The sequence below is a fragment of the Hemiscyllium ocellatum genome, chromosome 3, assembly GCF_020745735.1.
Source record: "Hemiscyllium ocellatum isolate sHemOce1 chromosome 3, sHemOce1.pat.X.cur, whole genome shotgun sequence".
NCBI classification, from domain to species: domain Eukaryota; kingdom Metazoa; phylum Chordata; class Chondrichthyes; order Orectolobiformes; family Hemiscylliidae; genus Hemiscyllium; species Hemiscyllium ocellatum.
In genome coordinates this window covers 41,934,312-41,955,427 of record NC_083403.1, presented here as the reverse complement: position 1 = coordinate 41,955,427, position 21,116 = coordinate 41,934,312, and the positions used below count along the sequence as shown (strand labels likewise).

The 21,116-nt window shown below is 39.2% G+C and overlaps 1 protein-coding gene across 1 annotated transcript in view; it reads right to left on the bottom strand.

Annotated features, from left to right (window-relative positions):
* Window positions 1–21,116, bottom strand: part of bckdhb (branched chain keto acid dehydrogenase E1 subunit beta) — a 291,935-nt gene that overhangs the window by 217,952 nt on the left and 52,867 nt on the right. Inside the window, exons 4-5 of the mRNA XM_060849722.1 lie at window positions 10,504–10,637; window positions 7,233–7,388 (exon numbers count right to left, since the gene is read on the bottom strand). Of these exons, the coding sequence (XP_060705705.1) occupies window positions 7,233–7,388; window positions 10,504–10,637 (290 nt within the window). The remainder of the gene's footprint in view (window positions 1–7,232; window positions 7,389–10,503; window positions 10,638–21,116) is intronic.

Sequence of the window (21,116 nt, the reverse complement as noted above, 5' to 3'; positions counted from 1 at the left end):
ATGTCACCATCTATTTCCCTACAGTCTATATCTTCCAAATCCTTTTCCACAGTAAATACTGATGCAAAATATTCATTTAGTATCTCCCCCATTTTCTGTGGCTCCACACAAAGGCCACCTTGCTGATTTTTGAGGGGCCCTAATATCTCCCTAGTTACCGTTTTGTCCTTAATATATTTGTAAAAACCCTTTGGATTCTCCTTAATTCTATTTGCCAAAGCTATCTCATATCCCCTTTTTGCCCTTCTGATTTCCCTCTTAGGTATACTCCTACTTCCTGTATACTCTTCTAAGGATTCACTCGATCTATCCTGTCTATGCCTTACATATGCTTCTTTCTTTTTCTTAACCAAACCCTCAATTTCTTCAGTCATCCAATATTCCCTATATCTACCAGCCTTCCCTTTCACCCTGGCAGGAATATACTTTCTCTGGATTCTTGTGATCTCATTTCTGAAGGCTTCCCATTTTCCAGCTGTCCCTTTATCTGCGAACATTTGCCTCCAATCAGCTTTCGAAAGTTCTTGCCTAATACTGTCAAAATTGGCCTTTCTCCAATTTAGAACTTTAACTTTTAGATCTGGTCATCCTTTTCCATCACTATTTTAAAACGAATAGAATTATGATCGCTGGCCCCAAAGTGCTCCCCCACTGACACCTCAGTCACCTGCCCTGCCTTATTTCCCAAGAGTAGGTCAAATGTTGCACCTTCTCTAGTAGGTACATCCACATACTGAATCTGAAAATTGTCTTGTACGGACTTCGGATGTTCATGCAGAAGAAAACAAAGTTTAGTGGGAATGCTGATCATGAATGACGCCTGCTCACACACATAACCAACTGTGTATTCTCAATATGGTCTTCAATCAAGAGCTTCTGTTCTTCCCCTGAAGCTGCTCAGCTTCCTATTCACTGGCAAGATGAATATCAGATCAGAAGCACCTCATCTTTCCTCTGTAGTATCATGCAAATGCATATGTGGAGTCTCTGTCTAGGTTTGGTCTAAAAGCCTCAAATCATAACTGTACCAGCTTCAGCCTCCCTCATGGACATTGCCCTCTTTCAGCCTTGCTCCCCGATGCCTTATCTGTGGAGTCTGCCAACTATGCCAGAAATGTAACAAGAGATTTTAACACATGGACAGCCCAAAAGTCATGAAGCACAGATTCTTTATTCCATTGGCATCAGGTCTTTACATACATCAAGGGAAATTATGGGCACTTTCTGGCAGACATCCTTCTCTTCAGAGAGAATCCACTTGACTGTTTGAGCTCCTTTGCTTGGTGCCCTCCCTCACTATCACCACCTGGTGCTGGAGGTCCTACACTATAAGCAAGAATAAGATTAATGACTTGATTATTTGTTTTAGTGTTTTTGCTTGAACAATAAATATTGCCCATCACTCCAGGCAAGCTTCATGTCTTTCTCATAAAAGAACTATTGCATTTATAGCTTCTGCTGGCGTAGGCAATTTTTTAAAACATGCTGATGGTCAGAGGGTTATAAGTGGTGCAGATTGGGTAGAAAGACTGAGCTCCAAGACATATCAGCAAAATATTGCAGATGCTGGAAATTTAAAACTAAAAATACAAGATGCTGACACTTCACAGACGCTGCAAGACCTGCTGAATATTTCCGAATATTCAGTTTTCATCCAAGATTTCGCAGTCTGGTAAGCAATTGCAGATATATTTGTGATTCTGACCTGTTCCAAGCATGGCAAGACGAAAAGGTGTATTTAGTACTGTGCATGATGGGGTGTCCATAGCTAAAGCCAGTTGTCTCAGCCTAATGAAAACTTATATCTAATTCAATTCAGTTGCTACTAGCTATTCAAGTTTTCAAAAATCAACTATATTAGTTTTGCTTTTTATACAAAGGTAACTTTTTGGTCAGGAATTTGAAATGGAATATTCGGGGAAAGTGATAGAACAGAGGCAAACGCAAGTGATTAGGGGAGTGAAAATAATCTGATTGGCAATATGTGATCCACAACCCTAATCTAAATGTAGCCCAAAGCTAAACATGGTCCCTTTTCTTGCTACATCTCACCATTTCCCAAAACGCAAGGAAAATACACAAAACAGCAGGGAGACAAACCTAAACATGAAAAGCAACAAAATGTCTTTAGAATGTATTACTACTATATGCATCATGTGGAGAATCATGTTAAAAAAATCTTGCAACCAGTAAGCAGTTCTTGTTTGTAACACTTACCTCATGAAGAAGTTACAATCATGACACATCTGAATCAGCAGACAGTAGACTTGGAATTGCCTTTAGATTTTAGCATTTGTCCTGTTCTATATTTACCATAATTTGCTTTTCAGCCCACCCAATGCTAAATGCCATTTCTACATGTTCATTCTCGGTAATAATGCAGATACATTCGACTTTTACTCAAGTTTTACAAGTTAGCTTCACTTCCTCAGTCAGGCAAGTTTTGGTTTCATTTTACTCCCTACACGTCAATATATTCCAACATATTAATTTTACACCTTTGTTCCTTTTGCCCTCAGAGATTACAGCTGAAGTTCAAAGAAAATGCATTCCATTGCTATCTAAGAAAGTTCAACCTAAACTTCAATCAGTGATCTAATGAAAATTACATAGGTTTCTGTTCAAACTCTGGAGGTCACGAGCAGATATTTTGTAGCTAAAGTCACTGCACAAAAGTAACATGGTTATGTAGATTATAAATGCTTACATGAACTTTCACGTTTTAGCTTTAACTCTTGGTCTTTATTATTAAATGTGGATAATAACAGAGTACATAAGCAAGGCAATATTCTTTGTACTACTTGTAAGATGTGGGTTTTTTGTCCCTTTATTATTTATTTTTGAGTTTAAATTTTTTAATTGAATTTTCTGTGTGTTTGAAAGATTTTAATGATTAACTTTTAAGTACTTCTGTAATCATGGTGATTTATTTAAAAAAACACTCAGACATTTTAGAGACTAAGGAAAATTTATTTACATTGGAAGAGGCTATGAGAGAATAAAGCAAACAGCATTGTGCATTAAGCTTTCAGATGGAATCTTTTGAGCTTAAAGGAAGTCTGTAACTTAAAAAAAAGGTTTCCTTTGGTTTCAGTTTGGGCAATTCTGCAAGGTACTTTTGTATGGGTGAAGCAATTGCTCTTGATGAAAGAATAAGATAGGGATATCTCTTGAAGAAGAGAGACAGTTTAGATTTGTTAATAATAGGATACCTTAGATTAAGGAATGCAATAAATGTTCCAGGCTAGGAGGAGTTACTTCAACCTCAGCAAGTTTATACTGATATTTTATATCTAAAGATATTTATAAAGATATCTACTTATTTGACAAATCAAGCAAGAGGATATCTGATTCTCAGAACTGGGAGTCAAAGTCACAGTTAAATTAAGCCTGACAAAAGGGATAAAGAAAGAAAGAAATTTTCTCTGATGTCAGTCCAGGTAGTTCTTCTATAATGCGCAACCCCACATTACAGAAAAATCGCACTTTAGAAAAGCGTTTAAAGTGCTGGCGATATAATCTCATTACAGCCAACATACATTTTAAAAGTTTGCTCTTTAGAAACAGTGTCCTCAATTCATCAACTGCATTACAGCGAATTCATATTAACAAAACATATGTGAGAACAGAACAATCTGTATTGCAAAAGGTTGCTTTTGGATTAATGGGAGTATATTTTTTGCTGTGTGTTTCCAAATCTTTGTGTGTTATACTTAAAATTTATAATTTTTCTTCATTTTTCATAATAATTTTCTTTTATTGTTAAAACCAAATCTGCAGTATTAGCAACAGTTAGAGACAACCTCCTTAAAAACAAAACAAAATATGATTTCAGTCTGGAACGTAATGTGTCCAGTAATATCTTCAGCAGGCATCATAACATAATCAAGCATGTTTTCTGAGCCTATACTTCTTACATTGCAATTTATGCTAAGAGAAACCATATATACTCAAGTAAAGTTGATCTCATGTACAAGTCAACCCCCTATTTTTAGCCAAAAATCTGGAATTTTCCATACTTTGCATGTAAAACTTGACTCTAGTTCTTCACAGATAACGGATCAACATTTATGAGTTAGTGTGCCAGTCAGTGTACTCCGGTCCAGGTTTCCAATCTGCCAGTCATCCTGCTCTGATATGGATCTTCCACTCTGCCAGCTGTTGCGTTTTGCTCCGGGCTTTCAGAATGACTGCAATTCATTGTGGTTGTTTCTTTACTCATTTAGAGATCAATTGGGCTTCTGCTAATGATGGCACGAATTTTGATGGGCACGAAGTTTAGCCACTCAAAAGTAATATACATATAATAGTCGATCGCATAAATTTAATCTTTAAAAATAGTCAAAAAAGTGACTATTACTGAAATATATATGGTCTTCACTTTAAACTTCCACAGAAGTGGGTGACTACAAGGAACGGGGAAAAACACAATCTACAGCATTTCAAACATCTGAGACACAAATCAATTAGGCATTTCTATTTAAGATTCACAGAAGAAAAATCTGTTTTAGAAAATTTAGAGATTTTACCAATGTTAATCATCAGTATTTATGCACCAATTTTCTGGACTAATTCCTACCCCTTAATTGCATCTTGGTACTTTCGTGACTTGCGTAGGCATCCATGATCAGTTAGAAATTCTGCGGGAATTTCTAACCAGTCCAAAAGGAAAAGAGGCAGACATTTTCCAACAAATACAGCATGGCAAAATGCCAAATTTAGTGAAGATAGAAGTAAGTGAAAGGCTTGTGAGGCCAGTAATTAAGCACGTCAAAGAATATTAAATGGTTTTTCTCATGTACTCAAGAAAGGTAGAAACTTTGGAACTTGGTTTGAAAAATAATAGCAACTTCAGCAAAGTAATACATGGGTGACAGCATCTATGCTATCAAGCAGTATTTACTCATCATTAACCTTAACATCAAGTTCAGTTGGCCCCAAACCTCATTAGAGTCTTGGTTTGAACATAGACAGGTGAGAGGAGAGTCACTGCCTCTAAAATTAAGGCAGTATAGTATCTAATATGACATTAAGGGTTTGCCCTAAAACTAGAAAAAGTGGTAAAGCCATCAACAGGCTCTTGTCATATCTAGCTCAAAAATTTGTTGTTGTTGATCACCTGAGCCCCAGGAAATCACTGCAGCTGTTCCCCAAGGGCAATGTACTAGACGCAACCATCTTCAGTTGCTTCATCAATGTTACTGTATCAATAACCATCCTTCCACCAAAAAAAATCTGAAGTTGACATAATCACTGATGACTACACAATGTTCTGTTCCATTCACATCTCAAGTAGCTAACTAGTCCAGACTCATCAGATTTTGACTGGTAAACGGCAAGTAATATTCATGCCACAAATGTGCCAGGTAATGGCCATCTCAACAAAAGTTTCACAAGCTTTCATCATTCCTCAGCAAGATTACCATGAATGTTTGCTCCACCATCAACTTTCTAGGCATCTTTGTTGACCAATAATAGAACAGGACCAGCCACACAAAAGCTGTGGTTACAAAAGTAGGTGTAAAGATCGCATCTTTTTCTATCCCCTACTTTTGGATTTTGCAATAAAGAAAGGAAGCTATTGCTTTAAACCAATATGGGTCTGTGTAAAGAGATGGCTACAGTTTTAAAATCATGCTTGTTGAAGAATATTGAGAGTTGTATGCAGTGTTGTCTTTCCTGAAATAGTGAATGCAAAAGTAGACAGAACAAATCTAACGGGTTACAAAAGAAGGCACAAATGCTTGGCAACAACATTTTGATTAAATCCTGAGTACAAGAATGTGTGTTCTACCAGTGCAACAGCAACATCCAACCTACAAAGAGAAAGCACCAAAAATCTCTCTCTCGCTCGGTCTGTCCTGTGTGTATATATTAGATGTCTTTAGTAACAGATAGCTGGCTTCCTTTGATGTTCTTTGGCAGATTGTCCATCTAAAGAAGAATAAAATGCCTCTGAAGATATCGAATATAAATGATTATCTGAACAAGTCCCAATATTATTCTAATATGTGTGGTGACCAAAGCAATGGCTAAACGTGTCCCATAATCTGAGGTTAAAGTAATACCACAAGCAGATGTGAGACTAGCCAAAACTTTTCTTCAAGGATGAGGATAATTCAAAGGAGGTATTCGGCATGTCTTCACTGATGAAAGCTCAGATAGCAGATCCTGCGTTAAACAAGTTACCACAGTCAGCTCACATTGAGCAAAGGCTGAAGGATTCCCAGAGTGCAATTATATTTTAAAAGATATGGAGGCACCCATGTTATAAGAAGATATTGCAAGTAACGCATGAAATTCCTATGGCAGCACATTTAGGAAAACAGAAAGCATTGATAAATAGGCATTTTGCCTGGTCAAAACTTTCTAAGGATGTAGTACAATTTGGAAAACATGTTAAACATGTTTTCTAGGTTGCTTGAGAATTATATTTTAAAAGATATGGAGGCACCCATGTTATAAGAAGATATTGCAAGTAACGCATGAAATTCCTATGGCAGCACATTTAGGAAAACAGAAAGCATTGATAAATAGGCATTTTGCCTGGTCAAAACTTTCTAAGGATGTAGTACAATTTGGAAAACATGTTAAACATGTTTTCTAGGTTGCTTGAGAATCTCAACATTAATTAAACCAGTATCTTCCATAGTTAGACCAGTTGTGGAAGGACCATTCAGTCAAGTGTTATTAGATTGTGTAGGACCATTACTAAAACCAAAACAGGACACCTATATATCCTTACAATTATGAATATGGCAACCTAAGGTAGTAGGAAGAAAATTAACTTTTTTTACTCATTATGGCTTATCCACTAATGGACAGTACAGCAGGTGCATGGAAACACCATTATCTGCACGTTTTTCTCTAAGTCCAGTGCACCGTCCTGACTTAGAAAAAATTGCCATTTCTGCAACATGTCTAGGTCAATATCCTGGAACTACATGGAGATCTCACAACATAAATATCAAACCCACCCAAAGTCTAGGGTTGCCTATACAGGAGCAAAGAAAATCATACTGTACTTACTTTTGGATCATAACTTGAACTGAACCTTCAACTGGACAGTAGATATTCACCGTTCCTCCTCCGTTGACTTTGATTTCTCAATGATTTTCTAAAACTGCCCATAACTTTTGCTATGGGTCTGTATCAATACATGGAAGCTGATCAAATGCATTTTAACTAGTTAATTTACAAAACTAAAAATTAAGCTGGCCAGGGATGCTCACCTTAACTCCAGGAATATGGGAAAAGAAAGCCTCAGGACTCTGCGAATGATAGAGCGATCCATGACCAACACAGCCCCAAGGTGCACGAATTGTTAAACTTCCACAGTCAAATAAGTTGCCAGAGCGATATCGATACTTAGCAGCTTCATTAACAATCTGAAAAAAAATCAGAAAACAGTGAAACTACAGTTTTATTTCATTGCCTTAGGTAATCTTCTCTGGAATGTATTTTATCTGTACACATGCAACAGGGAAATAGAAGCCATCCTATTGTAAAACGGCCAAAAGATTCAATACTTAATATTCAAGCGATTCACAAATCGTTTAGTTTATGTTAAAATACAAGGCACATAGCAAGTGAACAAAATCAGTAGATCTGTCAACATCTGTGGAGAGGGAAAAAAAAGAGAGTTAATATTTCAAGTCTAATGAATCTTCTTTGTAACTGGAATGAACTGGAAAACTATGGCTTTTATGCTGTCGAAAAAGGAGGATGGAATGCAGCACCTTCCACTGGGGTGCCTCCAACATTTTCCTTATTCCTCAACTGAGGATTTACCCCCACCATTGGAGAGGGCCCTAAGCCATCCCCAACTCACTTTCCACACATCTGCCCTCACCCCTTTTCCTCCCTCTCAGAATGTTAAGCTTCCCCTATCATCATTTTCCATTCCACCAGTCTCCTCAGTCAAAGGGTCATCGACTGTTATTTCACAAATTCCAAATATATAAAGTCATAGCTGCAAAGTCATACAGCACAGAAACAGATCCTTCGATCCAACCAGTCCATGCCAAACATAATCTCAAACTAAACTAGTCCCACCTGTGCTTGGCCCATATCCTTCCAAACATTTCTTATTCATGTACCTATGCAAATATTTTTTTAAAGAACTAAAACTGAATCAAAGTAAAAATCTTATACAACTAAAACATAATAACTGTAATAAGTCTAGAAGTAAATCTTAAAATAAGCCTGAATCTCAGGAGCAGCTGCAAGATCCACACTACTCTCAGTCCACTATTTTAGAATCATATCTTCCCTTCTAGTCCATTGTCAGCATTCCTCAGGGACCACTCCCTCCATTACACCCTGATCCATTCCTTGCGCTTTCTCAACCCTATGTGAAATATTCCCAAGTAATGGCAGAAGGTGAAACACTTTCTCTACTACATCTTCCCTTCTCATAATCCAAACACCCCTCCCAGGTAAAGCAGCAGTTTACTTGAACTTGTTTGAAACATGTCTGCTGTACTTACTGCACATAATGCACTCTACTCTTCATTGGCAAGTATAAACACAGAATGGGTGATCACATTCTAAAACACCTCCAATCTGTCCAGAAGAACAATCTCACCCTTTCAATTACTTATCATTTAAATGCACCATCTGACTCTCATGCTAACTGAGCCGGCTAAAATTCTCCAACAAAGCCAAAAGGAAGCTGGTATAACAGCGTCTCATTTTGTGCTCAGGCATTTTACAATCTCTGGGACTCAAAATCAAGTTTAACAACTTCAGAGTATGAGTACTAATCTCAATTGAATGACACACATTGTTCTCCCAGTGTCTTGATGGCTTGCCACAGCTGATTCTCACCACAGCTGATCTATTTTCTACCAGTCGTATCTTCCATGAACAAAGATTTTGCATCTAGAATTAGAATTAGGATCAATGTCTACATCTCTCCGATGATACTATTACTTTCTCTGTCTTTTGCTCTGGGCATGCTCAACTCGCTCCTCCTCCCTTTTGTCAACAGCATTAAAAACGATCACCCTCAGGCCTCCTTCAGTTCAATTTAGTGTCAATGGCCTTGAAATTTGTTTTTCTCTCTCTCCACAGATGCCATCAGCACTTGCTTCAGATCTCCCAGATATGCAGTATTTTCCCATGGCAGATAGACTTCAGCTCGATTCCCTACAACAGAAGTAATAAACTCAAAGGTAAAATTTAAAGAAAACTTAATTTAGGTTACCTTTTAAATAAATCACAAAAACTTTTTCCAAGTTAACAAAAATGTACCAACGGCAAACTTCTGCACATATATGCTTCTGATTAAATTACAATGATTAGAATACCTAAAGTGTGGAAACAGGCCCTTCGGCCCAACAAGTCCACATCGACCCTTCAAAGAGTAACCCACAAAGTCCCATTTTCCTCTGACTGATGTACCTAACACTATGGGCAATTTAGCATGGCCAATTCACCTGATCTGCACATCTTTGGAATGTGGGAGGAAAAGGGAGCACACGGAGGAAACCCACGCAGACGCAGGGATAATGTGCAAACTCCACACAGACAGTTGCCCAAGGGTGAAATCGAACCTGGGACACTGGTGCTGTGAGGCAGCAGTGCTAACCACTGAGCCACCATTCTGATCTGTAAAACAGCAGATGTAAAAGGAATAGACTGGCAAAAAAAATTAAAGAAGTGCAAGTATTGCTGGGTTTCTTTCAGAGTCAAGAATATAGTGCTGGAAAAGCACAACAGGTCAGGCAGCATCCGAGGAGCAGCTTGTGCCCGAAATATCGATTCTCCTGCTCTTCAGATGCTGCGTGACCTGCTGTGCTTTATCAGCACTACACTCTCGACTCTGAGCTCCAGCATCTGCTGTCCTTACTTTCTCCTGGGTTTCTTTCAGAAAACAACATCTTGAAATGTAGTCTATGAATATTTGAGGTAAGGGTACCAAACCCAAGAGGAAATGGTAAATTTGAAACTATGGTTCACAAAGCTTTCCATGGTAAGGTATTTTCTTATGTTATGTAGTAGATTAACTGATAGAGAATGATCCTGTGATTAAACAAAAACTCAATCATCAACGTATCATGTGTCTCATGACAAAGCAAAAATGGCACCAAATCTTGAATGCTTGTTTCCAAATCAAATATGTGTAGTTCAAGACTGTCAAAAACAAAGGCAGGAATAACAGTACAAAAAGCATAATGGAAGAAGTGACTGGATAAAGAGAAAATGATTATGCAATATAATTGATGTCAGAATTATGGCAGAACATAATCAAGTGCCACCTGGTCTCAGAATGTGCATCTCAGTATCCCCTCTCACCACTTCCACAGCTTTGAGAGAAAGCATGCTGGAAAATCATCAGAATTGACAGAAATTGCATTAAATGTTGAGGAAATGTCTATCTGGCATAGTTTAAAAAGTAATATGATTAACATCACTATAGTCTCGGTTGTTTGTTGGAACATAAAGAAAATCAGTAAATCTACAGGAATTCAGTCATTCTTTTTGATAGGAATAACATACCTGGTCAAAAGCCGGAAAGATATAGTCTGCAAATTGTATTTCTGCAATGGCTGTGGCTCCTGTAACTGCTATACCAATTCCAAATCCCACAATGCCTTGCTCACAGAGAGGTGTATTGAACACACGCTCTTTTCCTAAGATAAAGAACATTTTGTGACTACAACAAAAAACTGTAAAGAAACACTAAAAATGTCAGAAGCTCAATTAAAAACAACTGTGATAATATAATTGGAGTTTTTAAAAATCTATATAACCTTAAAGATTTCATGTGAACCTATTCAGAAAACATTTTCAAACAAATTTTGTTAGCTTAGAGTCATAGAGTCAAACAGACCCTTTGGTCCAACCCGTCCATGCCGACCAGATATCCAAACCCAATCTAGTCCCACCTGCCAGCACCTGGCCCATATCCCTCCAAACCCTTCCTATTTATATACCCATTCAAATGCCTCTTAAGTATTGCAATTGTACCAGCCTCCACCACATCCTTTCGCAGCTCATTCCAATCACATACCACCCTCTATGTGAATAAGTTGCCCCTTAGGCAATATTCCAACAGTGGCCTAATCTATGTCTTGTACAGCCGCAACATGACCTCCCAACTCCTGTACTCAATTCTCTGACCAATAAAAGAAAGCATACAAAATGTCGCCTTCACTATCCTATTTACCTCTGAATCCACTTTCAAGGAGCTATGAACTTGCACTCCAAGGTCTCTTTGTTCAGCAACACTCCCTAGGACTTTGCCATTAAGTGTATAAGTCCTGCTAAGATTTGCTTTCCCAAAATGCAGCACCTCACATTTATCGAAATTAAACTTCATCTGCCACTTCTCAGTCCATTGGCCTATCTGGTCCAGATCCTGTTGTAATCTGAGGTAACCTCTTCGCTGTCCACTACACCTCCAATTTTGGTGTCATCTGCAAACTTACTAACTTATACCTCTCATGCTCACATCCAAATCATTTAGGTAAATGATAAAAAGTAGAGGGCCCAGCACCGATCCTTGTGGCACTCCACTGGTCACAGGCCTCCAGTCTGAAAAACAACCCTCCACCACCACTCTCTGTCTTCTATCTTTGAGTCAGTTCTGTATCCAAATGGCTAGTTCTCACTATTCCATGAGATCTAATCTTGCTAACCAGTCTCCCATGGAGAACCTTGTCGAACGCCTTACTGAAGTCCATATAGATCACATCTATTGCTCTGCCCTCATCAATCTTCTTTGTTACTTCCTCAAAAAACTCAATCAAGTTTGTGAGACATGATTTCCCATGCACAAAGCCATGTTGATTATCCCTAATCAGTCCTTGCCTTTCCAAACACATGTACATTCTGTCCCTCAGGATTCTCTCCAACAACTTGCCCACCACCGACGTCAGGCTCACTGGTCTACAGTTCCCTGGCTTGTCCTTACTACACCTCTTAAAGAGTGGCACCACGTTAGCCAACCTCCAGTCTTCCGATACCTCACCTGTGACTACCAATGATACAAATAGCTCAGCAAGAGGCCCAGCAATCACTTCCCTAGCTTCCCACAGACTTCTAGGGTACACCTGATCAGGTCCTGGGGATTTATCCACCTTTATGTATTTCAAGACATTCAGCACTTCCTCCTCTGTAATCTGGACATTTTGCAAGATGTCACCATTTATTTCTCTACTTTCTATATCTTCCATATCCTTTTCCACATTAAATATTGATGCAAAATACTCGTTTAGTATCTCCCCATTTTCTGCAGCTCCACACAAAGGCCACCTTGCTGATCTTTGAGGGGCCCTATTCTCTCTCTAGTTACCCTTTTGTCCTTAATGTATTTGTAAAAAACCTTTGGATTCTCCTTAAATTTATTTGTCAAAGCTATTTCATGTCACCGTTTTGCCCTCCTGATTTCTCTCTTAAGTATACTGGCGGTTTCCTTCCCTAAAGTACCCCACTGTTCCTAGGTGAACCAGATAGGTTGTTACATCAGTGGTTAGACCGGCTCTTTCTTACAGAATTTCACTAAATTCAAATTTCATTATCTGCGATGGTGGTATTCAAACCCACGTCCTCATATCATTAATCTACAGTTGTGGATTGTTCATCCATTGACATTACCACTGCAGCACAGTATCCCCCCAAACTCCAAATAAGAATAATAATTTGTTTAAATGGGAGAAAAACAGGAAATGAAATAAAACAAAACATTATTTAATTTATACAGCATGTTATTTTTAAATGGGAGAAAGTGAGGACGACAGATGCTGGAGATCAGAGCTGAAAATGTGTTGCTGGAAAAGTGCAGCAGCTCAGGCAGCATCCAAGGAGCAGGAGAATCGACGTTTCGGGCATGAGCCCTTCTTCAGGGAGCCCTTCTTCACCTTATCACCCTCACCTTAACTTCCTTCCACCTATCGCACTTCCAACGCCCCTCCCCCAAGTCCCTCCTCCCTATCTTTTATCTTAGCCTGTTTGGCACACCCTCCTCATTCCTGAAGAAGGGCTCATGCCCGAAACGAGATTCTCCTGCTCCTTGGATGCTGCCTGACCTGCTGCGCTTTTCCAGCAACACATTTTCAGCTGTTATTTTTAAATGACTACAACTCTCAAATACATTCAACATTAATGTAGTTCACAATAGTATGATTCTGCTATCTCACCATTCCAAATAAATTCCACAAATAGCATATGGCACTGATTCATTCCACCTTTCATACTTTAATCGGACCACAGTGTACCTAAACATGATGTGTAAAACTTTATTCGTCTGCATTGCTGGAAATTATTTGTATCATAATTTAGAAAGGGCATGATTTACAAAGTGTACTTTCAAGAGACTTAAGGCACACAAGTACGTCAGTGCAAGATGATTTTGCACCACGCCAACACTGCAGTTCTGATCTAAATTCAGGCTGAAAAAAAAATTACGGCTGGACAGGGCACCAATGCAAATTAGTATTAAATGTCCCAGCGGAGGAAGTCTTACTTTTTAAAAAAAAAGCCAAAGAACTGTGAATGCTGGAAATCAGGAACAAAAGCAGAAATTGTTGGAAAAACTCAGCAAGTCTGGCAACATCTGCAGAAACAAAGCAGAGGTAGTGTTTCAGGTCCAGTGATCCTTCTTCAGAAATCTAACAACTAATTGCAATATACAAATTTAGTAATGGTATAAAGCTGACATTATATATCAGCAATCAACTTATAATGTAGACATGGACTTAAAGTGTAGTTATACTGATTTGATAACTATATTCATCTCACTAGCAGGGGGCGGCACGGTGGCATAGTGGGCGGCACGGTGGCACAGTGGTTAGCACTGCTGTCTCACAGCGCCTGAGACCCGGGTTCAATTCCCGACTCAGGCGACTGACTGTGTGGAGTTTGCACGTTCTCCCCGTGTCTGCGTGGGTTTCCTCCGGGTGCTCCGGTTTCCTCCCACAGTCCAAAGATGTGCGGGTCAGGTGAATTGGCCATGCTAAATTGCCCGTAGTGTTAGGTAAGGGGTAAATGTAGGGGTATGGGTGGGTTTCGCTTCGGCGGGTCGGTGTGGACTTGTTGGGCCGAAGGGCCTGTTTCCACACTGTAAGTCTAATCTAATCTAATTCTGATGCTAGCCACAGTTGAAAAGTGTAGCACTGGAAAAGCATAGCAGATCAGGCAGCATCTGAGAAGCAGGAGAATCAATGTTTCGGGCAATAGTCTTTCATCAGGAACAATTCTCGTTCTCCTCCTTCTCCAGCCAATGTCTCCCAGTTCCAATTTGGATACTCTCTGTCCCAGCTCCAGCTTCAACTCCTGGATAGAGTGAAATCACTTGTGTTGTGTTCCTCTGCCAATCACAGACTGTTTCTCTCACTTTTCCTGCTAAACGTCTCAGGTTTATGCCTGAAATGTCAATTCTCCTGCTCCTGAAATGCTGCCTGACCTGCTGTGCTTTTCCAGCGCCACACACTTTGACTCTGATCTCCAGCGTATGCAGTCTTCACTTTCTACCTGATGCTCGCCAAAGACCAAACTAGGCCTGTCCAATAGGCAACCCTTAAGCAACCATGTGACCCACCAGTGAGTTCTTTGTAGCCTCCAGAGCCTTTTGTTATAATCCAGGTATGTGGAACCACAAGGTTTCAAATAAAGCTGCTCCCTTAGGGACAATCTCTCTCTTCTGTTTCTGCTGAGAGGTTTAGCATGAGAAGTGAGAGGAACAGTCAGTGACTGGCAGAACACAAGTGATTTCACTCTATCCAGGAGTTGAAGCTGGAGCTGGAGCTGGAGCTGTGAGGCACTGGCTAGAGAAGGAGGCGAACGAGAATCAGTTTGTTGAGCAGAGTCTCCATTTTGTGGGTGTTAGATTGTTATCTGAAAAGGAGGAATGACAGTCAAGCTTCCATTGAGGATCTGGGAATGAAACCAAAATTGGAACCGTCACATTTGGGAGTATGGACATGACAGTTGGATCATAATGGAAGAGGTGGTGGAATGAGAGTGGCCTTAGTGAAGCAGCTTTAACAGGAGCTTGAGTTATTTATTTGTTCTAAGGCAGTCAGCTAAGAGGAGAATTTTATCAATGGTGGAACTAGCTTCAGGCAGGCTTCCCTGTTTTTCCAGGCATCAACACTTTGCCAACGGCAGATCAACCATCCACCAGGGCAGGGCAGCCTTCCAGCAGCAGAGAAGGGTTACATTTTTTACTTCAAAGGGGAGACTATAGGCAGGAAAGGCAGGCCCTGGAGCCTCGTTGATAAATCCAGAGGATAGAAAAGGTAGCAATGAATAGCACAGACAGGAAAGCTGGCTGACCAGGAGGGTATAGCAATGGCTCGCTGGGCAAGACTTTTCCCCTTCCTTCCCCAAAAAGGTATCCACAAAGCAGACTTGGAGGTAAATAAACCCCAGTCCAAAACGCAACCAGTTTCAAATCTCATTTTCATGTGAATCCCAATGAGGCTAGTGCAGAATGTGCCCCACCAGACGCAAACCAAAGAAAGTGTTAATTAAACCCAACTCCTTTCCTTGGCCTTGGCTTCATCCTCTTGGCAGCTGATCAGGGCGTGGGGCCTAGTCTTTTGCTCTAACTCTGATGCTTAGCCAAGAAGGTAAAATAGAATTTTGTTAATCAGCCACAAGACTAACTTACCTTTTAAATTCCAGATCTACGGAACTCAAATGTTACCATCTGCCATGGCAGGATTCAATGTCGTCTCCCCATAGCATCAGTCTAGGTCTCGGACTTAAAAGTCGCGTGACAATACCAAAACACAGTCAGCTCCCTTCTATACTGTTGCTTTGCACTTTTTAATGATTTTTTAAAAATTAATTATTCATTAAATTATCAATTTATTACTTTGGACTTTTCCCCCTTGAAATTCATGTTTACTGTTTCTGAAAGCCTGATCTCTCTGAAATGTGCACACTGGTCCCTCCCAAGAACAGAAAAATTGCAATGTCCACCACTCCATGCAAATAGGTTGGACAATACTACAGGTCATTCTGCTATAATGCAACAGCTGTGTTGCTCTACAACCTCGTGCTGTAGAAAATCACGCTATAGAAGATCGCTAACAGAAAATTATGATTTGGAGGTGCCGGTGTTGGACTGGGGTGTACAAAGTTAAAAGTCACACAACACGAGGTTATAGTCCAACAGGTTTATTTGGAAGCACTAGCTTTCGGAGCGCTGCTCCTTCATCAAGTGGTTGAGGAGTATAAGATCATAAGACATTCTGCAAGAATTATATTTTATTTTGCTCAAAAAACTGCATGAATCCACGTAAGATTCTGTAAATCACTTTTTTTAGAAATAGAATTAGTCTGAACATTGGGGCACAGACAGCCTCACACATGGCTCACACCTTCAATGCATTATCTGAGACAACTTGGCACCTATTGTTAACGTTCACTCGAGAATGTAACTTCAAAAAAATTTGGGATTTACATATGAAAGAACTGAAACCAACATGGTCATTCTAACAGATGAGACACTTAACAAACAAACAGTCTAGGTCTTTTTCATAATATAATTTTAGTTGCATCATACTGTAAACTTTTGCTATAAATTCTGTGTCTCACTATCTTATACTCCACAACTACCTGATGAAGAAGCAGCGCTACGAAAGCCAGTGCTTCCAAATAAAACTGTTGGACTATAACCTGGTGTTGTGTGATTTTTAACCTAATAGAAAATCACTATACCCATTCAGTAGAAAGTTTGCATTATCCAAACAACATCCACAATTCGTCAATCTGTGCTGCCAAAATATGTGTGATTGCAGAACAACCTGTATACTAAACCCAGTCCAGTAAACACATTAACAAAGTTCTGTTCACTGGTCTCCAGTTGCTGGTGACATAAAAGAACAGCTGACTGGCCCATCACACTCTCACAATTAAAATATCTGAGATTAAATCAGATATTTGAGACTAGGGGTCACAATCTAAGAATAAGCCATTCAGGACTGTGATAAGGAAGAATTTCTTCTCTCAAAGTTGCAAACCTATGGAATTCACTACCACAGAGAGCTGTTGGGGCCAGTTCATCAGATATATTCAAGAGGGAGCTGGACATGGCCCTTGCGCCTATAGGGATCGATGGGTAGGGAGAGAAAGCAGGAGGGGGATACTGCAATTGCATGATCAGCCATGATCGTATTGGATGGTGGTGCAGATTCAAAGGGCTGAATAGCCTATTCCTGCACCTATATTTGTAACGTTCCTAAATCTCAAACAACTTCTTACACCACTATATCATTGATACAAAGCAAGATCACAATCACTCAGCACATGAATTGCCTAAACATATAATGCTCCTCAGTGAAATTTCTCCTCAGTGAAATGGCCTGCCCTTCAGTGGAATCACAAAAAGTAAGGAAGATAATTGCTTCAACACGAGTACTTGCTAACATACCCAGTTTCCCAAAGGCACATAACTGATGCATTTTTCTTTCAATATAAATAGACTTTAAAAACCACCCAAAATGCAAATATAAGCTCCATTGTAATATGTTTCAAAACCACAAACCACATTTTATTATGTCTTCCTTGGTAGACAGCAGAGCAGTTGAGAAAAAAAATGAAAAATGATCAGACTCTGCAATTTTAATCTGCCTCAAAACCAATAAAGCTTGATTTTATTTCTGTGAGGTCAGGATATTTTCATATTTTCTAAAATATCAAAAAAGTAAAACCCTTCTAAATTTTCTGAACCCATCTGAATTCAGAAAATATACACCATAATATTTGCAATGGATTTGTCTTTTTATAGACCAATCATTTATTTGGTGATCAAAAGATGCATTACTCATCCACACCAAACTCAACTGCATTGTCAGCGATTCAAAAGCACTTTTAAAGATCACTTGTGAAAACAATACACATTAACTACATATTTTTGTCAAATACTCAGAAGCTTATTATCTGCTGACATTACACTAATAATTAATCTCCAATGACGCTATTAAGAATCTCAAAGGCATAACATATTGCAGTGTCAGGCAAAGGATTTTAAAACTAACAACTCTCAAAAACATGCAATATCAAAAATCTTGTGCAAAATAATGGCCAATACTGGTAAAGCCACATTTATTAGGAGAAAGTGAGGACTGCAGATGCTGGAGATCAGAGCTGAAAATGTGTTGCTGGAAAAGCGCAGCAGGTCAGGCAGCATCCAAGGAACAGGAAAATCAACGTTTCGGGCATGAGCCCATTCCTGAAGAAGGGCTCATGCCCAAAACGTCAATTCTCCTGCTCCTTGGATGCTGCCTTACCTGCTGCGCTTTTCCAGCAACACATTTTCAGCTCAAGCCACATTTATTGCCCGTCCTTAGTTGTACTAAGTAATACTGCCTTCTCCTTAAATGTGCCCAATCCTTTTGGTTGCATAATGGCATTATGTACAGAAGTCCAGGCTAGTCTTCCAGTTACAGAGAGTGAAGTGATATCCAAGTCAATGATATGGAATTCTGAATGGAACTTTGCAAGTGTCAGATATTGGCGCTTTTCTGTGGTAGAGGTTGGTAGAGGGGAATACTGTCTTGGTGCAATTCTACTTACAGCAGCCACAATGTTGCTCAGTCAGTGAACGTGAATATTGAATCCAATGCCAGGGCTAAATCAACATTGTTGAATTTGTCTTGAGTGTTGGTGCAGCTACATCCACCCAAGATCAGCTATTACAGTATTAATTGGTGAAGCAGGCCCAAGGGCTAATGTGTCATACTCTATTTCAATTCAGTTCTGGTGTTCAAACAACTCAAAGTAATTCACATACCATGAATTACCAATTAAGCAGAAGAATGGGTCCTACGGATAAATGCAAAAAAATTGTATGCAGCATTTTGAAAGGCTCTCACATCTTTTTTTTATATATTGCTATCCTCCTACTCTGTTCCTGTGCTGCATTATCAATTTTGCATTTATCAAAGCATCTCTTACAATCTCTATACAAAAATTCTTCTCAAATTTGAATGTTTTCTCTTCCAAGTACTACACACACAACAGCTTCTTAAGAAATGGCCATTCTATGAAACCCACAACAAGTCTGAGGTAGTTCCTGGAAGATAGACCAGAATCTAATTTCTACATTTTAAGACTTCTAGAGGTTGGGTTACATAAAAATACATTTATGACATGATGTCTATTTATGTGTTTAAGCCCAATAGTCAAACAGAAGCAACAGAAAACTTTTACGGGAATGAAAGACTAAGGCATGTAAAAGTAGGGGTGGAGGGATGGAGGGTGCCTAAATAAGACATGAATATAAAACAAAGGCTTTACATATGAATCTCTGAACCATAAGAGGAATTTACTGATTCCACACATAAAACTTAAATAGAAACAAGCCAGCCACTGGTGTTTGTTCCCTAAAGATGACTTCGTGGATGGTGCCTAAGACTTTTTCATTATTTCTATTTTTTTTCTATCATGGGATAAAACAATTTCTTTTTCTGTTCCCACATTGTTTTCTTTCATGAGTTTGTGCCACTCTTAGGATTCCCTGTCCCTACTTCCAAAGTCTATATTTACAGGAAGTAATTAGGAACATGCAAGATTCATCTAGACAGAAAAATTGGAAATACATCTTTTTTGAGCACCAGTTATGTCAAAACAAGAAAAATACAAATTGGAAGAAAATTGAACAAAAGAAAACAAAAGAACAATCCATTGAAAAGCATTTAATGAATATGAAAAATGCACTGCTAAGCAGCCCTGGAGAAATTGATAATAGTTTCAGAAAAAAATTGAACTTCTATTTATTAGCTGAAAGGATAACGCAAGCAGATTTCAAGTTTAAAAATAACATTTACTGTTCCAATCACTAAAGACAAAACACTTCTTAATTAAAACAATGGGTTGAATTGTGCAGGTGTTTTTGTCTAGTTGCCAGTTTCAAGGTTTTTGGGAAGTATTTCACTGTGAAGCGAAACATAATTTCTCATCATATTTTACCAAATGCACTTTATTACCTACCTTCCTGCACTTACGGTATTCCTCTTGTCCAATTCTATCCCCATCCTGCCACCCACCATTCCAAAAACAACTCGGCCTTGGAGAAACATGACAATGCAAAACTGCCGGGTAGAAACTGATAGCCAAGTTCCATATTCATGAAGACAGCATCAACTGTGATCTTGGATTCATGTTGCACTACATGTAACCCCACCATATGGTTCTGTGTTTGGAAAATCTTCCTTCCTGTTCTGTTTTGACACCACTACCTTAATTACTTGTTATTATCTCTCTACCTTAATTATACAGTTTTTGATTATTTGTTACTTTGGTTAGATCCTCATCATGCGACTCTGATACCTACTCATGTTATTCCAGGCACTTGGTTTGTTTCTACCACCAACTAATTTTTCATTATTTGTGATTATTTCCCTGCCTTAATTAATCGGTTCATAGGTCAACCCTTCACTTGTTATTCAGCTGTTGACACTTTACTCACACTGTTTGTACTTATCTGTTGACAAACTTCATTACCTGAAATTATCTTGCCATTATCTCTCCACCTCTATATTCTGTGCCTGCATGCTTCCCCCCAACTTCACCTGACAAGGGAGGACTACTCTGAAAGCTTATGATTTTAAATAAACCTGGCAGACTATAACCTGATGTCATGAGACTTCTGACTTTGTCCACCCCCGTCCAACACCAGCATTTCCACATCTGTCCACTGCATGTCACGGATCCCAACAGTTTCATTTGTGTTGTTTTCTTTTCCCAATATGATCTTACATGGTGCTGGATTTCCTTCTAGCTTCAGATAGGCATACCTCCTAGCTTTGTTTTAGCTACTCAAACTAGATTTTTCAAATTGGCTTCCACTTACATTTAGGAGAAAGTGATGACTGCAGATGCTGGAGATCGGGGCTGAAAATATGTTGCTGGAAAAGCGCAGCAGGTCAGGCAGCATCCAAGGAACAGGAGAGTCGATGTTTCGGGCATGAGCCCTTCTTCAGGAATCCTGAAGAAGGGCTCATGCCCGAAACGTCGACTCTCCTGCTCCTTGGATGCTGCCTGACCCGCTGCGCTTTTCCAGCAACACATTTCCACTTACATTTCACATGATAACTGATGGTATTTCGTTGATGATAGATGTCTATCCAAAATCTCTTTCTTCCATTTTTCAAGTTCAC